Source organism: Pangasianodon hypophthalmus, chromosome 8, assembly GCF_027358585.1.
Source record: "Pangasianodon hypophthalmus isolate fPanHyp1 chromosome 8, fPanHyp1.pri, whole genome shotgun sequence".
NCBI classification, from domain to species: domain Eukaryota; kingdom Metazoa; phylum Chordata; class Actinopteri; order Siluriformes; family Pangasiidae; genus Pangasianodon; species Pangasianodon hypophthalmus.
Genome location: NC_069717.1, coordinates 19,606,062 through 19,624,197, shown reverse-complemented (window position 1 = coordinate 19,624,197; position 18,136 = coordinate 19,606,062). Strand labels below are relative to the sequence as shown.

General features: G+C 37.1%; 1 protein-coding gene across 1 annotated transcript; it reads left to right on the top strand.

Annotated features, from left to right (window-relative positions):
• The first annotated feature begins 3,540 nt into the window (after window positions 1-3,540).
• ndufa4l2a (NDUFA4 mitochondrial complex associated like 2a) lies at window positions 3,541-5,644 on the top strand. Its single transcript, XM_026925607.3, has 4 exons — window positions 3,541-3,730; window positions 4,059-4,144; window positions 4,440-4,500; window positions 4,753-5,644. Exons 1-4 carry the CDS (start codon window positions 3,689-3,691, stop codon window positions 4,807-4,809), a joined length of 246 nt encoding a protein of 81 aa, XP_026781408.1. The 5' UTR covers window positions 3,541-3,688; the 3' UTR covers window positions 4,810-5,644.
• Window positions 5,645-18,136: the final 12,492 nt, after the last annotated feature.

Below are 18,136 nucleotides of genomic sequence, written 5' to 3'. Positions count from 1 at the left end.
GAAAGACATTTAGTTATGGCTACAGACAAAAGTTAACAGTGAGAAGGGGTGATTTTAAAAGAGCTGGAAACAAGAATACTTTTTCATCGAGAGCCATAGCAAATGCGTGTGTCTCGTATGTCAAGAGACTATTGCGGTATCATGAGACATTATATAACAATTCATGGGCAATACAGACATACTGAGAGGATGAAACGCCTGAGATGTATGTAAATATTTAGTTTTTTGCATAATTCATAAATAGTATTTTGGTGACTGACCCTCTAATGGAATGCAGTATTCTGGCCCCCTTTGAAAAAAAGTCTGGACAGCCCTGGCCTAGGGGATAGGTTTTGGGTTAGGTTTATGTAAACCACAGCAACTCTAGTTTCCAACTTAATATTCTGGTTTTGTGTGACTACTTTCGTGATTTTCATATTATTTTGTATGTATTATACTTGCTAGGGTTAGGGTTACATAAACCAGAGCACATACAGGCTTCATTCTAGCAGATTATCGTCATTCTAGCAGGTAGCAACACAAACAGGTATGGAAACCACTAGTTATGTATGTAACTGTGAATAACTGGCAGGCGTGTTGTTTAAACACCTGGATACCATCTTGTGTGCATGAGCACTCATTGTGGTATTCTTACCACAAGGTTCCATGGTGACTGCATGACATAGTTCTTGCAATAACATACAGTACTATCTTTCCCTGAAAGCTTCTCACTTTATTCTCACTGGATCAGCCCTGGATTCGAGTGACAGGAAACCCTGGTGAGTATCCGTTGTTCACAGAACCTCATTTACATATGTAACTAGCATTCAAGCAGTGTTTTGTGATGTCAATCTCCTGCTACACAACTGTGGGATACATTACCTTAAGACTGGCTAGCTAAGAACAGTTTACACTCAAGTCTTCTTCATTAAACGGTTGATAATTTCAGTTTGATATGATAGACTTGAAGTTTAAACTGTAATGATGCTCATATGCAAGTTTCTGTTAAGGCAATTTGCACTTTTTGATTATATAGTATACAGTATAATAGAAATTATTTATAATCACATTATCCGAAGAGGATGGGTTCCATTTTGAGTCTGGTTCCTCTCACGGTTTCTTCCTCACATCGTCTCAGGGAGTTTTTCCTTGCCACCTTTACCTCTGGCTTGCTCATTAGGGATGCATTTATTAATTTCAATTTAAATAGGCAGATTTCTGTAAAGCTGCTCTGTGACTGTCCACTGTTAAAAGCGCTATATAAATAAAATTGAATCGTATGACCTTATGCAGGAACCCTGGGTTTGGCCACAAGGTTATTCTGGATCCAGCTGGTCAGTAGTGCATAGAGTGAACACTAGTTACCCAAAGCATGCAGTTCTCCCAACCTTTTGCTGAGGTGATCACCAGGAAAAAGAACTACCTGTAGTGATGCATATTTCATATCTGCATGCGTACGGTACAGATGCATTGGCCTGCATGGAGAGGTCTTAAGGGACTCCAACATGCAGGGAAGATCCCACAGGCACACGTAGCCTGGCAAGGGGTGCCACACCTCTCCATTCATCTGTGACAAAGGTTGAGGTGCCTTTTCTTGAGAAAAGCCTCATGCCTCCAGATAGCTGGAGCTTGTGCCCCTCTCACTAAGAGAAGGATGTATTTCTGTCTGTGGTATTTGGCATTTAGTAGCAATAAAACACTTCTGACCGCCCCAAGGGGACTACTTAATTTCAGTTAAATTTAATTTTATTTGTATAGAACTTTTAACAATAGACATTGTCACAAAACAGCTTTACAGAAATCTGGATGTCGATGTAGATCCCTAATGAGCAATCCGGTAATGACATTAGCAGGGAAAAAGCTGACATGAAGAAGAAACCTTGAGAGGAACCAGACTCAATAGGGAGCCCATCCTCTTCTGGGTGACACCAGATAGTGGAATTGTAAATCTTCCACAAATGTATACTATAATTAGTAGTCAACCACTACTAAGTGTGTTGAATAATAACAATAATAATGATAATAATAAAAAACCTTTATATATTTTATATAGTGCCTTTAAAAGGCCTCTCAAGGTGCTTTACATAGGAAAAGAAAAAAGAAACAGAAGTACATAGCGTAAAACAAAGTATAAAACCATGTATCAAAAACAGCTAATAATAAAATACAATTCAATAATAATAACAGTAATGGTAATAATAATAATAATAATAAAAAAGTCATCAAGTAAAAGCTAGCCTAAAGAAATAAGTTTGGAGAGAAGATACACTAAAAATACACTAAAAGACTGGGCTTCTCTAAGATCAGAGGGTAAAAAACTGTGAGTTCCACAGTTTTGGAACATTAGATGAAAATGCTCTATCACCCATAGTACATAAACGAGTCTGATTAGTTAAAGTTAAAAGACCTGAATTGGAAAAGTGGAGAAGATGTTTTTTGGGGGTGTAATGGGTTAAAAGCTCAGCCAAATACTGGCGAGTCAAACCATGCAAAGCCTTATATGTAAGCATGAGGATTTTAAAGTTGAAAAGATGTTCAGTGTGAGCATCTTAGTCGTTATGGTTACAGCAGGTGTTTTTAGGTACAAGCCTACAGTACCCAGGTGAGAGTCTTGGCCATACCCTGCTAATGGTATCAACACAATTTGCTTTCCTATGAGCTGGTCATGCACAATATGCACGACTAACACTACGTAGTTTGATAATAAATTCACCAGAAATAAAATATCATGTAAATCTTTTTTTTTTTTTTATTTACCATTAGCTCGAATTCAACTTACTGCCTAGCCATTTATGTTAGCTGCTGGAATATATGCTAGTTTAATCTGGTATTAGCAAAGAAAACAAACTAGCTTAGTTAATGTTAGCATAATGTCAACTTACCTAAACATGGCTTTTCAACTTAGATATAGTTCATGCCTTCCAGAGAGGCCATGGAGACACCTCATGTTATAGTTTTTGCTTACTCTAGCATACTGAAATAGGGCCAGGGGCTCTCACCCTCAAGCTCCACACTACAGGCAGATGGCTTATCCATCTTCAGACGTACACGAGTTATAGCGCTAACTACATTGTGTAGCATGAGAAGGTGACCCCAGATGACAAACTGGCACAATTCTTGATAGTTTTCTCTACATTGATGTAGTTGACTAGATGCTATGATGCTGGATGCTAATGACTGAGCCCATTTGATTGATGTATAACATACAGTTATTGGCTATACAAAAGAAGAAGAGATTGTTGAGATTTGAAACGTGTACTTTGAATGTCTAAAAAAAATGTAAGGAGTAAAAAGTACACTATTTTTCTTGGAAATGTAATCAAGTAAGAGTAACAATAATCAATTCTATAATACTCAAGTAATGCATAAATATGCGAAAATAATACGCGAGTATAGTAATGAAGTAAAATTACTGAAGTATTTTCCTCTCCTAGGTTTATCTACAAAAAGTTGATAGATAACCTTCATTGGTGGGCTGTCTCTGTTTCTCACTCCTTCTCTCTCTTTTTTCTGCCTTTCTCCTCCCCATTTCTCTCTCCCTTTTTCCCTCATTCTCCACCCTCTGTGGTTATCACTCTTTGTTTCCCTTTCACCTATCTACCTCCCTCTCTCTCTCTCTCTCTCTCTCTCTACCTCCTCTCCTTTTCCCCCTCTTTTTTCCCCTACTGCCACTTTTTCCTCCTGTCATCTTTCATCGAACATTGCAGCTATGCTCCGAACCATCCGTGATCATGCCAGGAAACATCCTGGAGTAAGTTTACTCATTTTTTTAATTACAATATTTATTATGCTCTTTTTTGCTTCTCTTTAAAAGACATGTAATATCATACTTATTGTGTATTTTATGCAAACTTTGTCGTTATTAGGGAACATCATGCATACTTTATGAATTAAGTTGTTTTTTTTTTTAAATTGACCACAAATATTGCAATCTAAGTTAACCTAATATTGCATAATATATACATTTGTATGTCATATTATATTTATAGGCTACTATCTATAAATGTTGATAGACTATTAATATAATTGTATCCTGAAAATGTTAATACTAACCCATACTCTCTTGCACTCTGTTCCAGCTTATCCCACAGATTTTTTTCATATGCCTGGGAATTGGAGGCGCTGCACTTTATCTGGTTCGTCTAGCCAAGGGACCCCATGTTACGTAAGGACCACTCACTGCATTTTATTCATATGTTTCTTATGTAATTCTGATGGTCATTTCTTTATTCAATCAAGTATATAAATGCATATTTAAATTAATGCATATTGAAATGCATATTTCAATTAAATGCGTAAGCAGAATGGCGAAATAGGAAATGGTAAATATCCCATGGGTATGCTTTTGTCCAATAAATACTATCAGATATCAGAAAATGACCTGCTGTTATTCAAAACTAACATCTCATTTGTCCTGTGGTGGTCTTGGTGTGAAATGGCTGCTTTTCCCACATTATTAGATGGAATAAATCCAGCAACCCCGAACCATGGAATCGGCTCAGCCCTACCTATCAGTATAAGGTGTGTGTGACAAGTATGAACTTCCTTTTCACAATTACTTTTGTTTAGAGGCTAAAGTAGCACCCATAATATAAATTTATTAGTCTTAGGAAATATTAGTCTTTCCTGTGTCTACATTAATAATAATAATAATAATAATAATAATAATAATAACAATGGTTCCTTATTTGTTAACTGTTTTTCTCTTGAATATAGCAAAAGCTGTTTGGAGATTTATTTAAAGCTTACTCTCTTCATTGTCCATTTCCTTAGTTTTTAGCTGTAAACACAGACTACAAGAACCTGAAAAAGGAAGGGCCTGACTTCTAAAACTCCGAAGATGCTGATACTCCACCTTGCTGATTTACGCAGTTAAATTTGAAATAAAACTGAAATGAAATAAAGTCGCAGAAAATATTTACTTGGAATCTTGGTAACTAAAGTGAATGAGCAATTGGTGTTTATCCCTCTAGTGTGAATGATCTGTATAGCAAATAGATCGATTTCTGCATTCAGCCAGTAAGCACCTTTCTGTTTGTTTGATATTTGTGTTGAGTTGCATGCAGAGTTGTAAATGCATGTAGGTGTAATAAATGTAAACTGATTTCTTCTGAGGAATTTAAAATAAGTATGTCACAATGGAATGCAGTAAAAAAAAAAAAAAATTCATCATAACTTGCAGTACAATTCATTTGTTTAATTCCAAAACCTAAGAAATTAATGTTTCTCTGCAATTTTACAGTCTAAACTTTTTTACATTCCTCAGTATCCTAAGATTTAAAACAATATGACCAAAATGACCTAGTTCTGATTACTGTAAGGACAGATTTCGACGTTGTTTTACACTCTCATTACAATTCTCATTACATACATTACATCAATGCATTCTCTTTAATGGCAAATTAAATTCTGTTCAACAGTTACAAGAAATATATATGTTATAAAAATGCGAAATAAAGTTCTTTTCTTAAATATCAAGCTCACATTAGGCTTACATCACTGTTTCTACAGAATGGGTATTTTAATATAGATTATTGTCGATTGCTGCAATGTGGTTTGTACTATAATATACAGTGAGATAGCTATATTTAGTTTTTTTGCATGTCTACAAAGAATTTTGACTGTCATAAGATCCACACTAATAAAAAATATCTGTTTAACATGATGCATCTTTATTGGTGGTCTATATGTGGGTTGAAGAGTGTACTTCATCTGAAGGAAGGATCAGGCACCAGGCAACAGTCTGTCTGTGCCTTTCATGTCTGAATGACACTCAAGTTGTGTGATGATGGATGAGTGGAATTTTCTCCTGGTTAGTGCTGATTAGATGAGGACCAGGACAAAGGGGCAGCTGGACATATTGATGTTATGGTGTAGACATGACTGAGTGCTTATTTCAAAGCCCACCATTCATGCTGCCATTGCATAAGTGCACAATTATCCATGTGAAGCAGCATTGTAGCATTGACATGAAGTAGCCCTGGCTTAGAGTCAAACATTCATTTAGGAATTTAGTTTGCTGCAGCATTTGTCTGAAATAAAGACTATTCAAATTTTAGAACTTGCTGTTAAAAAAAAATAAAAAGGCAGACCCTCTAAATATCATGTAACATTGTTACCTGCACAAAGTCACAACCTAGTTTCAGATGCAATTATGCTGAAATGTTATACTATACACACACACACACACACACATATATATCCTTTCTTAATGATATATTTTCATACAAAATATAACTTGGAAAATTAGTGCATGATGTTATTTTGTTCTTATTGAATGGGCTAGGTGGCTTTCTCTGAATGTTTTCGGTGGCTTTCTCTGAATGCTCACTCTAGTACAATACTTCATCCATTTGTTGTATGACTTCCTGATGGTGCACTGGCAGTTGCACACCCAGCAGAAACATCGTCAGAAAAACACAAAACTCAGTACACTTCCTGTGTGTCCATCCTATTTGTAGAATTCAAAGTAAACACAACTGAAATATCATACAGCATTATTCAGAAAGTGGCCTCCCTGGGTTTGCACTGTAAACACACAGGTCATGAGAAAGCACCAGAGGGAGGAGTGCAGCAAGAAACAGATGTTTATTTCTTCATTAAAAAAGTTGAGCCTTTGAATAACATCTTGACCATGTGCAAAAATAGCTCTCTCTTAAACAAGTTCACACATGTGACATGTTCACTTTAACATACGCTACGTTAAAGCTGCTTTCTGCATTTCTCCATCTCCTATTACAAGTTCTCTATTATATCTTTAAATCTTATTTATTCTCTCTGTCCTCTAGAACAGGAAATAGCCTCAAGATGCAGGAAGTTTTCAGTTTTCAGTGTTTACAGAGAGGCCTCCCTCAGTTTGATCCTGTGTTTCAGAAAAGACACTTTTCAATGTTTTCTTATATTGGTGCAACCAGTATGCCACAATCTCCCAAATTAATCAACTAATCAAGTTTGTTGCCTGATATTGACCTTAACGTGAATTTATTTGCCATATGTGCAGGATGCTACAGCTGTGGAAGAGGTGATCAAAAGCTTCAAAGAGTGTCTGGCTTTGGTTAAAAGGTTAGGGCAAAAAAAAAAAAAAATCCAGAATAATTTCTAGCTAGAAGTAAAACAGGCCTCTACAACTGTCTCCGCTGGTCTAATAAACACAGTAACATTAAGTAATTGATTTGTTTTCTGTGATCTTAAGTGTGTTATCAAAAAGAAAATGGCCATTTTTTTAAGATAGAAAGACTGAAGAAAGAAATTTTTTAAACTGGAACAAGCTGAATGCTCTACTGTCTCACATCAAAGGCACTACAGTGTTTGCAATGTGTCTCCCAAGCATGCCACTTCCCGAGGGACAGCGAGGGACCAAACAGGCCAGTGTGCTTAGTTACTATTTATATAAGAGAGAGACAGAGAGAGAGAGAGAGAGAGAGACAGAGAGAGAGAGAGTAAAGTGAATTACATGCAATCTGGATTATATAACAAAAAAACAGAACATGATACATTTGAAAATATGCATTAACATCTATCATTTTTATTTAGGCCTGCTAACTAAGGATACAGCTAGTCAAATTGGTGAGTGTCATTTTTATGAGCTGTAGAAAAGATTCAGTATAGCTAGACAAACAGGTTGTTTACCGCAAAACAGCATTTCTACCAGGCGTGCTTCATTGTATTTAACACTCCCCGAGGGGAGGAGCTATATATTACACAGTGCGCATGTCCACTAGTGAAGTCGTATGCGTAGGCGCACTACAGTGAGGTTAGGACAGGTAGGGTAAACCATAACAGTTATCCAACTTAATTATAATTACAATTATCATTGTTTATTTTGTTAGATTTTGATAACGTAAGAAAATAATTAATTTTTTGTCCCTCTGTAGACTTGGAGTTTTTCATCTAGCGTTTAGTATAACCCTTTTTTTAATGCATCTGAAGAGACATTTTATGTCTCAATTATATGAGATATTTTATGAGTTTATGTTCCTCTTTCTTTTTGTACATTTACTAAAAGATTTGATGAGAGGTATTCCAAAAATACTCATTAATTTACACTTTTTAAATCATTTAAATGTTACATTTTAGTCATGTAATTTGTAAGATATAGTAAAATAAAACTGGAACCTTGATGTTCATTCTGATATCAGCATGGCTCTAGAAATTTGAATATTTTTGAGAGAAGTGGATGAAGTGTTCAGATAAGATCATGTGTGGATGAGATCTTCTCTCAGGGGAATGAAACAGTGTCTTGCAGTGGGAACAGTGTGACATTTAGTGGCACTAAATTCCTACTCTGAGGACAGAGGGAGACATTAAATGTCTGGACCAAGAATCTGTAAAACGACTTTGTGACAAAAGCTCTGTCTGATTAAATCATATTGAATTAAACTGTAACTTAGAAAAGAAATAATACATGCAGGTTTAATTCAATTTTTTTTACAACTGACTGTAATTTTAGGTTTAGGTACAACAGTACTAGATTATTATTGTGTGTAATTTAATGTCTAAGCCATGATATATAAACCTTTTACTGAATATACATAAGAAGTAGCATTAAAAAATGTTCAAAAACAGGGTTCTTGAGCTACTGCCACAATGGAAACCCTAAAATCCAAAGCTGCCTGGTCAGATTTTCAGACTCAGACATCATCACACCATAATCATAGATACAAAGAAGGTCTATCTGCGACCACATTGTTGTGACAGTGCCAGTGCCACATTTAACCATCAAATTAATCCACATAGGGACGGGGTGCGGCCATCCATGTGCACAGACAGACGCAATGACATTAATTAATTGTTTTTTTCTTAGAAACTGATCACATTGAACTTGCCATCCAGATGTAGATCAAGATCCCTAATGAGCGAAATGTCATTCCGAGATGATGTGTTGCAGCGTTTCAGCCAGCTGTGCTGAAAAATCATCTGTTGAGACTGAGACAAGTCCTGTGTAGCATGCAAAACTTTCATTGCATGTGTAAAGGCCATAAATAAATAATAAATAGGCCAAGAAATAAACTAGTATAAGGCCTAAGCAATATCAAATAAAAGAAATCCTTATAGTGTAATACTGTTTTTATTGTAGCCTAGATAAAAGCGTAAAGCTTTATATAACAAAAGCATTAATGTGGTTAAAGATATGGTGCAGTTTCCTGCTTTTATTTCTGTATTTATATTTAAATATATATATAATTACAGATCTTATGATGGTATTAGTGGCATATAATGCACGCTTTTATAGATCTTTAATATAATCACGTCCGTAAGATTAAAGTGTAGGGAAGAATAGATTGTGATTCAAATGAACAGAGAGAGTGTTTCTTTATACAGGCAGTGGGGCTTTTGTGAAGGTGATTGTGTAACTGGGAAGATGGTAAATGAAAACAAAAGGGAGAATATAATTATTTTTATTAAGTAAGGGCAGTTGTATAACAGTAAAATAAAAAAAAGCATATGTATGTACATGTCACAATTAATTAACAGGGATAACATTTAAAATGCACATTTACATGCATATGCACTATATGGCCAAAAGTTTGTGGACACCTGACTATAACACCCCTATGTGGTTCTTCCCCAAACTGTTGCCACAAGGTTTGAAGCACACAGTTCTATAGAATGTCTTTTATGCTGTAGCATTATTTCCTTTCACTGCAACTAAGGGGTCCAAACCTGTTCCAGCACGACAACGCCCCTGTGCACAAAGTGAGGTCCATGTAGACATGGTTTGCCAAGATTGATGTGGAACAACTCGAGTGGCCTGCACAGAGCCCTGACCTCAACCCCACTGAACAGCTTTGGGATGAACTGGAAAGCTGTGCACTTCTCTTCCCAACATCAGTGCCTGACTTCACTAATGCTCTAGTGGCTGAATGGACAAATCCCCACAGCCACATTTCAAACTCTAGTGGAAAGCCTAAATCTATAATGGGATTTTCAACAAGCACATATGGGTGTGACTGGTCAGGTGTCTACATACTTTTGGAAATATAGTGTACCTTACCAATAGATATATTTTCAAAATATTCTTATACTGGAAAACAGTTCATTCTGAATACAATGGCATTCATAAAAAGGATATTAATGGGACTATGTGGCTGTAAAAGGCAATGCGATGTCCAATCAGTCACATAGTCACAGGAAGAGCAGGGAAAAAGGGATAAAGGAGCATACGGGGAATTAATGGACTTACTGTATGCTGCATTCGACTTACCTTGGAAGCGAGAAGTCCAAGTTTGGAATGACATAATTTTCAACCTCCGTGCATTTGAGCTACAAAGTGGGGAAAAACCCTGGACACCTCCATGTTCATCTTTTGTTAGCAACAAAACTGTATCACTTAACTGTGATAAGTGCTGTATATTTACCTCCTCAAAACAGCTAACTGCATAGTCAGTGTTAGTGTCAGTGTTAGTGTCAGTGACTGATCTAAAGCAAATACTTGTATATACAGCATAACTCATTTAAAGGTAAGAGGCGCTACTTTGGTTACTGCTAACACTGTGAGCAGCCATGTTGATTTGATGTCACTGGCTGAACTCAGAGTTGAGGAGACCATCTTGGCCATTGCCATTTGACATGTTGGATATAAATGAGGGACTCTATATCAATCCCGTCTGAGGCTTTATGACAGGTGTACATCTGTTTACTTTGATATTACCTTTTTTTCCTCATAAAGACATATTTTTTCTCCACTGCATGCTGTGACCTGTTTCAGCAGCTTCCATAAGAGGGCCAGGTTGCTAGTGGGTTCCTCAGGGAGGTTCACAGCCATTACGGCTTTATCGTGGAGATCAGAATTCCTCTCTCACATTTTTTTCCAGTCAGCAAAACGGAGATGAAGACGCAACCATGAAGTGCATTATCGTACAACATGCAGCCAACATACCAATACATTACAGGACTATGTAACAGTTTGGATTTACAGTGACTAAACAAAAAAAAGTGTAGCTCTTATAAAAGAGAGTGAAGGAAACACAATGGTGTGCCAAAAAAATCAGGTTTGCCTAATGCTTTCCTCCTCCTAAAATCATGTTTCCAGCTACTCTGTTTATTAGTATTTGATTCACAGTATTAGAGGTTAAGTTACACCCATGCACTGCAAGGTGAACCTATCAGCATTGTTCCCAACAGGAACCCAATACCTGTGGGGCCTTCCTTCACTGTGCACACAAAAACTCACCTCTTTTCCTAACAGAATTCTCCAAAGACACTGAATAAAAGGTACACATGCACAAAGACACAATTTTACGCTCCTTTAATGAGTCAAATTTGCTCTGCCTTTCAGAAGCTGCCTCAGCTTTCACTGAAAGATACAAAGCAGATAACTGATTATGCAAGGAGCTCGATGGATAATCCATGAGATTTCGGATAAAGACATTGATTATCAGCTATGAGAGTAGCTGATGGAATTGATGGAATTGAAATCCTGAAAATTCTCAGTATAATAGAGTAGGTGTCTATTAAAAGAGATTAACTACATGCAGGAAGTAGGATTATGTATAGATATCTGAATGGTATGTCACATATATCACAGCTGAATGTCACATATTGTGCACTTTTATCTCTAAAGGCCTAGACATAATTCTAAAGATGTCATTGGTTAATAATATGTTTACAATCAAAAATGTTTAATATGTGGGAGCCTTGATAATAAGTAAATGCACCTGCATGTAAATGGATGATTAAAATTATGGTGTAGAGATTGTACTTTGCAGGAATATATCATTTAATGAATAAAGAAAAGTAAGAGGGGAAAAAAACATCCTGAGTTCCTGAGTTGAAGGGGTGTATTGTTTGCTTTTTCTTAGTCAGAGATCAGAGTAATACAAGTTACAGGTTATGACTTTTAGTCAACGCAGCATATATCAGGTGGAAGTCCTGGGAAACCTGAGTTGAATAACCATTACACTGCAATTTTCCATGTTGTTAGAGATTATGTTAATTAACCTATCCCCATACACTTGTGTTAAACCATGCTGTCACCTGCTATTTCACCTTGTAAGACTATAAGATATAGTTCAATCAGGGAGAAACTGAAGCACATTTTGAATGTTTTGAATCAACTTTAATTTGAAGGGCAAATAAATGTTTTTTTTCTGAATGCAAAAATAATAGTTTGCATAATAGTATGAACATATAATAAGTAAAAAGGAAACACCTTTAGATGAATGTAGCTTGATGCTGAAACATTGATGCTGAATGACGCAAAACATAAGTCTCTGGGTCTACTGCAGCCATGTTACTCCTCCACATTATCCAGAGTGACTACTACATGTGGCATGTTTGAGCTTTCAGGAAAAAAAGCAAGAGCAAAACTCTCACATGCACATCAAGCCCACTGAAAGGCACTGGCATTTTCTGCTGTCACTGCAGTTCCCATCACTGCGGTACAGGGATATGATATTTCTGAGCTCCTTTGGAACAGCTGGTTTCTGAGACAGTGTGGTCTCAGTGGATCCATCTTCTCTACATCTCTCCAGCTTCTTCCAATGGGACTCCAGAGAAATGCCTTTGAAAGATGGCTATGACGCTACACTGCTGTCTGATACATTGCTCTCAAAACATGTTGCTTGAAAGCATCTTCAGTTGGTTGAAGTTGTGCTGCTGATGCATCGGTGCCAAGATGTATCTCAGCTCATCATGGTTAGTTAGACCATAGACTTCCATTCTCTTTTCTTTTTTGGCAATTCATGAATCTCTTCAACTACAGACTCAATTTTCTTTGTAAGGTCAGCCTTTTCTGTTTTCCTCACACTTGTGTACTGGTTCCAACTGACTTTTTCATCTCGATGAAGGTGGCACAATGCTTTCTTTTTTCAGGCTCCCAAAAGCTTTTTGTTCTTGTGGATTTTGCCAGATGTTCTTCAATAAAGGCCATGTTTTGCTTTGCACCATCTTGGATGAAACATGAAAGCTCTTTTGCAACCTTCTCTGATGCAACCAGACCAGTGACAATATTCAGATCAGTTTGTCCGGAATACTATTAAGGTTGAAAGGGTTCTGCATCTCCTCCACAGTTCCCATCTCTCATCTCTGTCCATTAATGTAAAGCCAACTCTTAGCCTCTTGGTTGATGGTTTGCTGCAGTGCCTGATCAGTAGCCACAAAGTTAAAGCTTCACTCCTCAGACAGCTGGACAAAATATCCTCCTTATTGCATGAATGTGTATGTAGGCTGTTGATGTTCAGGGGCTTTCAATTCTGCTACATACACTGGCACTGGTACATGTACTTTGCATAGCTTGTCCTTCCAGCATCTCTAAACCAAGGCATCGCTTCCAACAATTAATTCAGGTGGAATTGAAAGTCACCTTCACACTTAGAGCAACGGATGAACAGCAACAGTTCAGACCATTCAGGAAGTTCAACTAGTATGCAAAGTTTGCTGACTATTTAACTCTCTCATCTGAGAACATCTGGATACTGATCTAGATCATAGTAAAGTCAGTCTCCAATTCACTGATGCGTTGTTCTGCAGTGTTCTTGTCATTAGTATGGAATGTGTGTTGTACAACTCTCAGGAGCTGGTCTTGTGTTCCAGTTATGGGATTTTGGGCTTGTTTTTTATGTTGTGATTGCATCCCTTTCCAGAATAGCCTGAACAGAGCCTCAGAAGTTCGTTTAATGCTCCTATCTCTTCTTGCCAGTTGTTTGCCATGAAGCATATGTCTAGCTGTTCAATCAGCATACACATCAGTCAGTATGATAAAGAGCCCAGCATCACCAGAGAGCCTGCTGATGCTTGCCAGCTAAGCCATGGTAATGTGCATACCTCCTAGTCTCATTGTGATCCTCCCTTGTGGAAAAAAAAAACTGGTAGTCCTTGCAGTTACAAGGATATGGTGTTTTCCCAGTTCTTCAGAAGCGCTACAAGCCATATCATGCAGATCATCCTGAGACATCCTGTTGATTCTCACATACATTCTGAAAAAAGTTTCCATCTGAGATGAGATCTTCTCTGTATGCTGCTTTTGAGACTGCAGTGTTTGAGTCCAGTATCTCACCTTTGGCAAGTTCAGGTAGTTCTGATCACTTTGGAGGATTTATGTACCTGTAACCAAAACTTCAATAAAAATATGCGTATCATATTCATTACATATAAAACACTTCATATCCATAAAAACTCTGCTTACAGTAAATCATTATTAATACACTGTGATTGGGAAAAGATAATCACTATTATGAAAAATACTTATAATCATATACTAACAGAAACACAACATTTACCTGTGTAGATTCACCATCCAAGTCACAGGTGTGAAACGCTTGCTATTCTTTTCTCTGCTGTGAAGACATGGCCTCTTCGGTACACAGCAGTTGCCATAGCATTTCCTTCCAGAATGTCTTCATGTTGATCAAAGTTGTCAATGACTACATCAACAATCCCATGTTCAGTCACACCAGAGAGCCCACTGTGGATGTAGACACCATCTCCTGCCTTTTACATTTGGTCTGCTGCCACTGATGGGAGAAAGTGTCAAAAGTCATAATAAGAAATACAGTGACCCATTGTGCTGAGCTTATTGATTAGTGTCTTGCTTCCAAACTCATGATGAAACAGAATTGCAAGCCCCAGTATGATTGGTGTTTGAATGTGGCAGCAGTGTGCAATGAGACTGTGGCATATTGTGATTACAAACAGATTTTCTTTCAAAGATGGTTCTCTCACATGTTTGGTGCTTTTTAATGAGCTCTTGAATCAACACACCAATACACTGCTAACACACTGCTAACACAGAACTGACATTCTCCATACTTCTTCTGTATCTGTTGTAATGTTTGTCAGACATATTGGTTTGATGCTCTCCTAGAAATGTATCCTTTAATATCCTCTGTGTATATTAAAGGATGATGAATCTTCCCTATGCAGTCTTCTGGTGCAGACCGGCCCTCATATTGGGCAGATGTGACTTCCTGTTCACTGATGTTAGTTTTACTAGAGTAGTTTGCGCTGCATGATACATGATATGAAACTTTTATTCTGAGGGTAAGTATATCCTCTCTATGTGTAAACAGAATATTATGGATATCATCTCCTCTCTGTTCTGGAACATTTTGTATTCTCGGAAGGAATTCTACTGTGGGATTCTTGACATAGTGATCTTGTTTCTTCCATTTTTCTAAAGGTTTACCACAGATAATACAAAGATTTGGATCCAGTGCAAGTGGCTCACTCTCCAACATCCCAGCTACTGGTAAATAAGATAACCAGAAAGGAATTACATCTTCACATGTATTGTAGTAAAATACTTTTTCACATGAATATGAGCATGAATATCATATAACCCTAACCCACCTTTCATTAGACAGCAACAATATGCTAGTATACAATAAAATAAAATACCAATATCAAGAAATAATCATAGCAAACAATTAGCAGCTAATCAACTTTTTAGACAAAGCTATGAATTTTTTTTTTCCACATCACATAATGTTTTCAAAGGCTTACCTTGGAACGTTTCAGAGAATATCTCTGAAGAATGTGGTACCAGGAATGAGTCCGATTAGAATTTGAAAATGCTTGAAACTTAGATTTTTAGCTTGAAAGATAACCTTGCGCATCAGAACAATGGTACTTGGTTACCCTCTTCCAGGCAAGCTCAATTAATCACAGGTCTATATATGTATATATATATATATATATATGGTGAGCCAATATTGAATGGGACTGGCAACTTACACACTTCAGTAATTTTTTCTTATATTCATTTTTCATGTTGATAGCATAAAAACTATTGTACAGCATATGACATCTTGACATTATTCAGCACAATTTTTACTCAAATTATATTTATTTGCAGTCATTTTATTTCTATTATCTCTAAGGTTATGTAGACAATACATTACATACATCCATGTCATTTTTGCTTGGGACTTGTGCTACATTTCATTTCATTCCTTAAATTAAAGTTGATTCAAAACATTCAGTAATAGACTGAAACTGTATCTTGACTGCAGACATGGCATTTTATTTTGCTCGGGACACATCACACATTTCATGTTGTAGATAATCAACTGTACCTGGTAAAGTTACAAGTCATATATTACTGGATTCAGGATAGCCATACCTTTCCAGAAACCCCTAATTGGTGTTTTTAGGACAATCTCAGCCAAAGCTGCCTAAAAGTAAATGAATACATTCAACACAGACCTTCATTTTTTATGTTTCTGCTTATTGTAAGTCTGTGTTTGTAGGTCTGTATTTCCTCAATGCATCGGGATATTCACATTCAGGTTTTTCACACATGTAGCATATCCACCTACTCACCAGCACACTGATTTTTGGGTCAATCAGAGCTCACGTTACGCAACTACATGAGTTCAGGTGTGTCAACTCCCATTCCTCCTGGCTTTATTTTGCACTTTTTATCTGCGGGGTGTCACAATATCTGTCAATTGAACCACTTCTCCAGCAAATTATTTTATACAAGAATCCATTTCATATATGGGAGACCCTCCTCCCTCTAGCCTTAAGGTCACGTTCATCTAATGGACAGTCTTGAGTCAGCAATCCAAACTCCTCTGATGCTAAAATTATGAGTAATAAAATTTCATATCATGAAAACAAATCTGTGTTATGGTTAGCCACTCTCACTATTTCCTTGTATAAAAGAAATGAGCTATAATTACACTGCTTATTAGTTCTGGGATGTGAAAGTTTGGAAAATTTCATGGAAAATTGCAGTCACCTGATGCTAGAGAATCAAGGTCAGCTACCCAACAGTGCCATCTAGAGGTCTAAATTAATACACAGGCTCACATCCCTGGTCCTGGAGTACCTCTTGTCCTGAACATTTGAATGTTTTCCCTGCTCTAACACAATGACTTCAACTGAGAGGGCTGTTAAATAGCTGATAGTTTGAATCAGGTGAATTATGAGGAAAACACTAAGATATTCAGGACAGGGCGTATACCAGGACCAGGGTTGGGAACCTGGGGAATAACGAATGAGTTCCTAGGGTCTTTTCTGGTCAGCTCCTCTCTACCTGTTGGTCATAATGATTGCATTCAAATCTGCCGAAATAAAGATTAAATCTCTTAACTTGATTTCTCTATCTCTTACACTTTCTCCTTGCAAGATCTCAGTGGGTGATTGAGTATAAGGAAAGCTTTGGTTTCCTGCCAATTGGCCACCCTACGTATTAAACAATATTAAACAAACTTATTCTGAGACTCTGGTTATATTCCAGCATTCACCTGGAGGCTCACAAATTAACAAGTGGAAAAATAGTCTCTGACAGTCTAGGGGCAAATGTAAAATCTAGTGGCAACACTGTCCATTGTCCCTATAATGAAGCATGAGATATTGGTTTATAATATTTAATACATGTCTATATAGAGTATACAAGGAAAAACCAGCATGTGAAAGATTGTACATAGACGAGTAGAAAGATTCAGTTACTAAACCCGAGGCCAGCTGCTGTGTAACACACTCCAAAGTGCTCCAAAACAAGTTATATTCACAACACAGAATAAAGCAAGACAATAATAACTATAACTATATGGCCAAATGTATTTTATATATAGTATATAGCCATCAGAATTAATATATATCTATAACAGCATCCATTCTTCTGGGAAGGCTTTACGCAATATTTTGGAATGTGGCTGTGGGGATTTGTGCTCATTCAGCCACAAGAGCATTAGTGAAGTCAGGTATTGATGTCAGCCAAGGAGGCCTAGCACGTAGTCAGCGTTCCAGTTCATCCCAGAGGTGTTCAGTGGGGTTGAGGTCAGGGTTCTGTGCAGGCCACTCAAGTTCTTTTGGGCCTCTTAGTTCTAGTGAAGGGGGATATTGTATCACCCTTGTTCAATCTATTTAGCTGTTTATGTATGTCTGAAACTGAGAAGGAATCGTTATTTGAAGTGTCAGGAATGTAAGTGTGTGTCCTGTGAAATTCTCAGTATAAAGGAAAAGTGTCTCTTGGGTGTTATTCGGTTTTAATGTTGTGACTTTGGATAAACTCTTTCAGTTCTTGTGTCCTCTGTCCAGAAGTGACCTTTTAGATTTCTCACTATGGAGATTCCCAGGAACGTTGCATTAAATACCAGCAACAAATCACTTCATCCAAAATACAGTTTATTTGCAATACTATGCAGATTAAACACCCTGGCTGAACTGTGTAGTCTGTTATGAACACACTCAGTGAAGTGTACTACTATAC

Coding starts and splice junctions, on each gene's coding strand:
- ndufa4l2a (XM_026925607.3), top strand. CDS start 3,689: ATGCTCCGAACCATCCGTGATCATGCCAGGAAACATCCTGGA. Junction 3,731..4,058: donor ATGCCAGGAAACATCCTGGA/GTAAGTTTACTC, acceptor ACTCTGTTCCAG/CTTATCCCACAGATTTTTTT. Junction 4,145..4,439: donor GCCAAGGGACCCCATGTTAC/GTAAGGACCACT, acceptor CCACATTATTAG/ATGGAATAAATCCAGCAACC.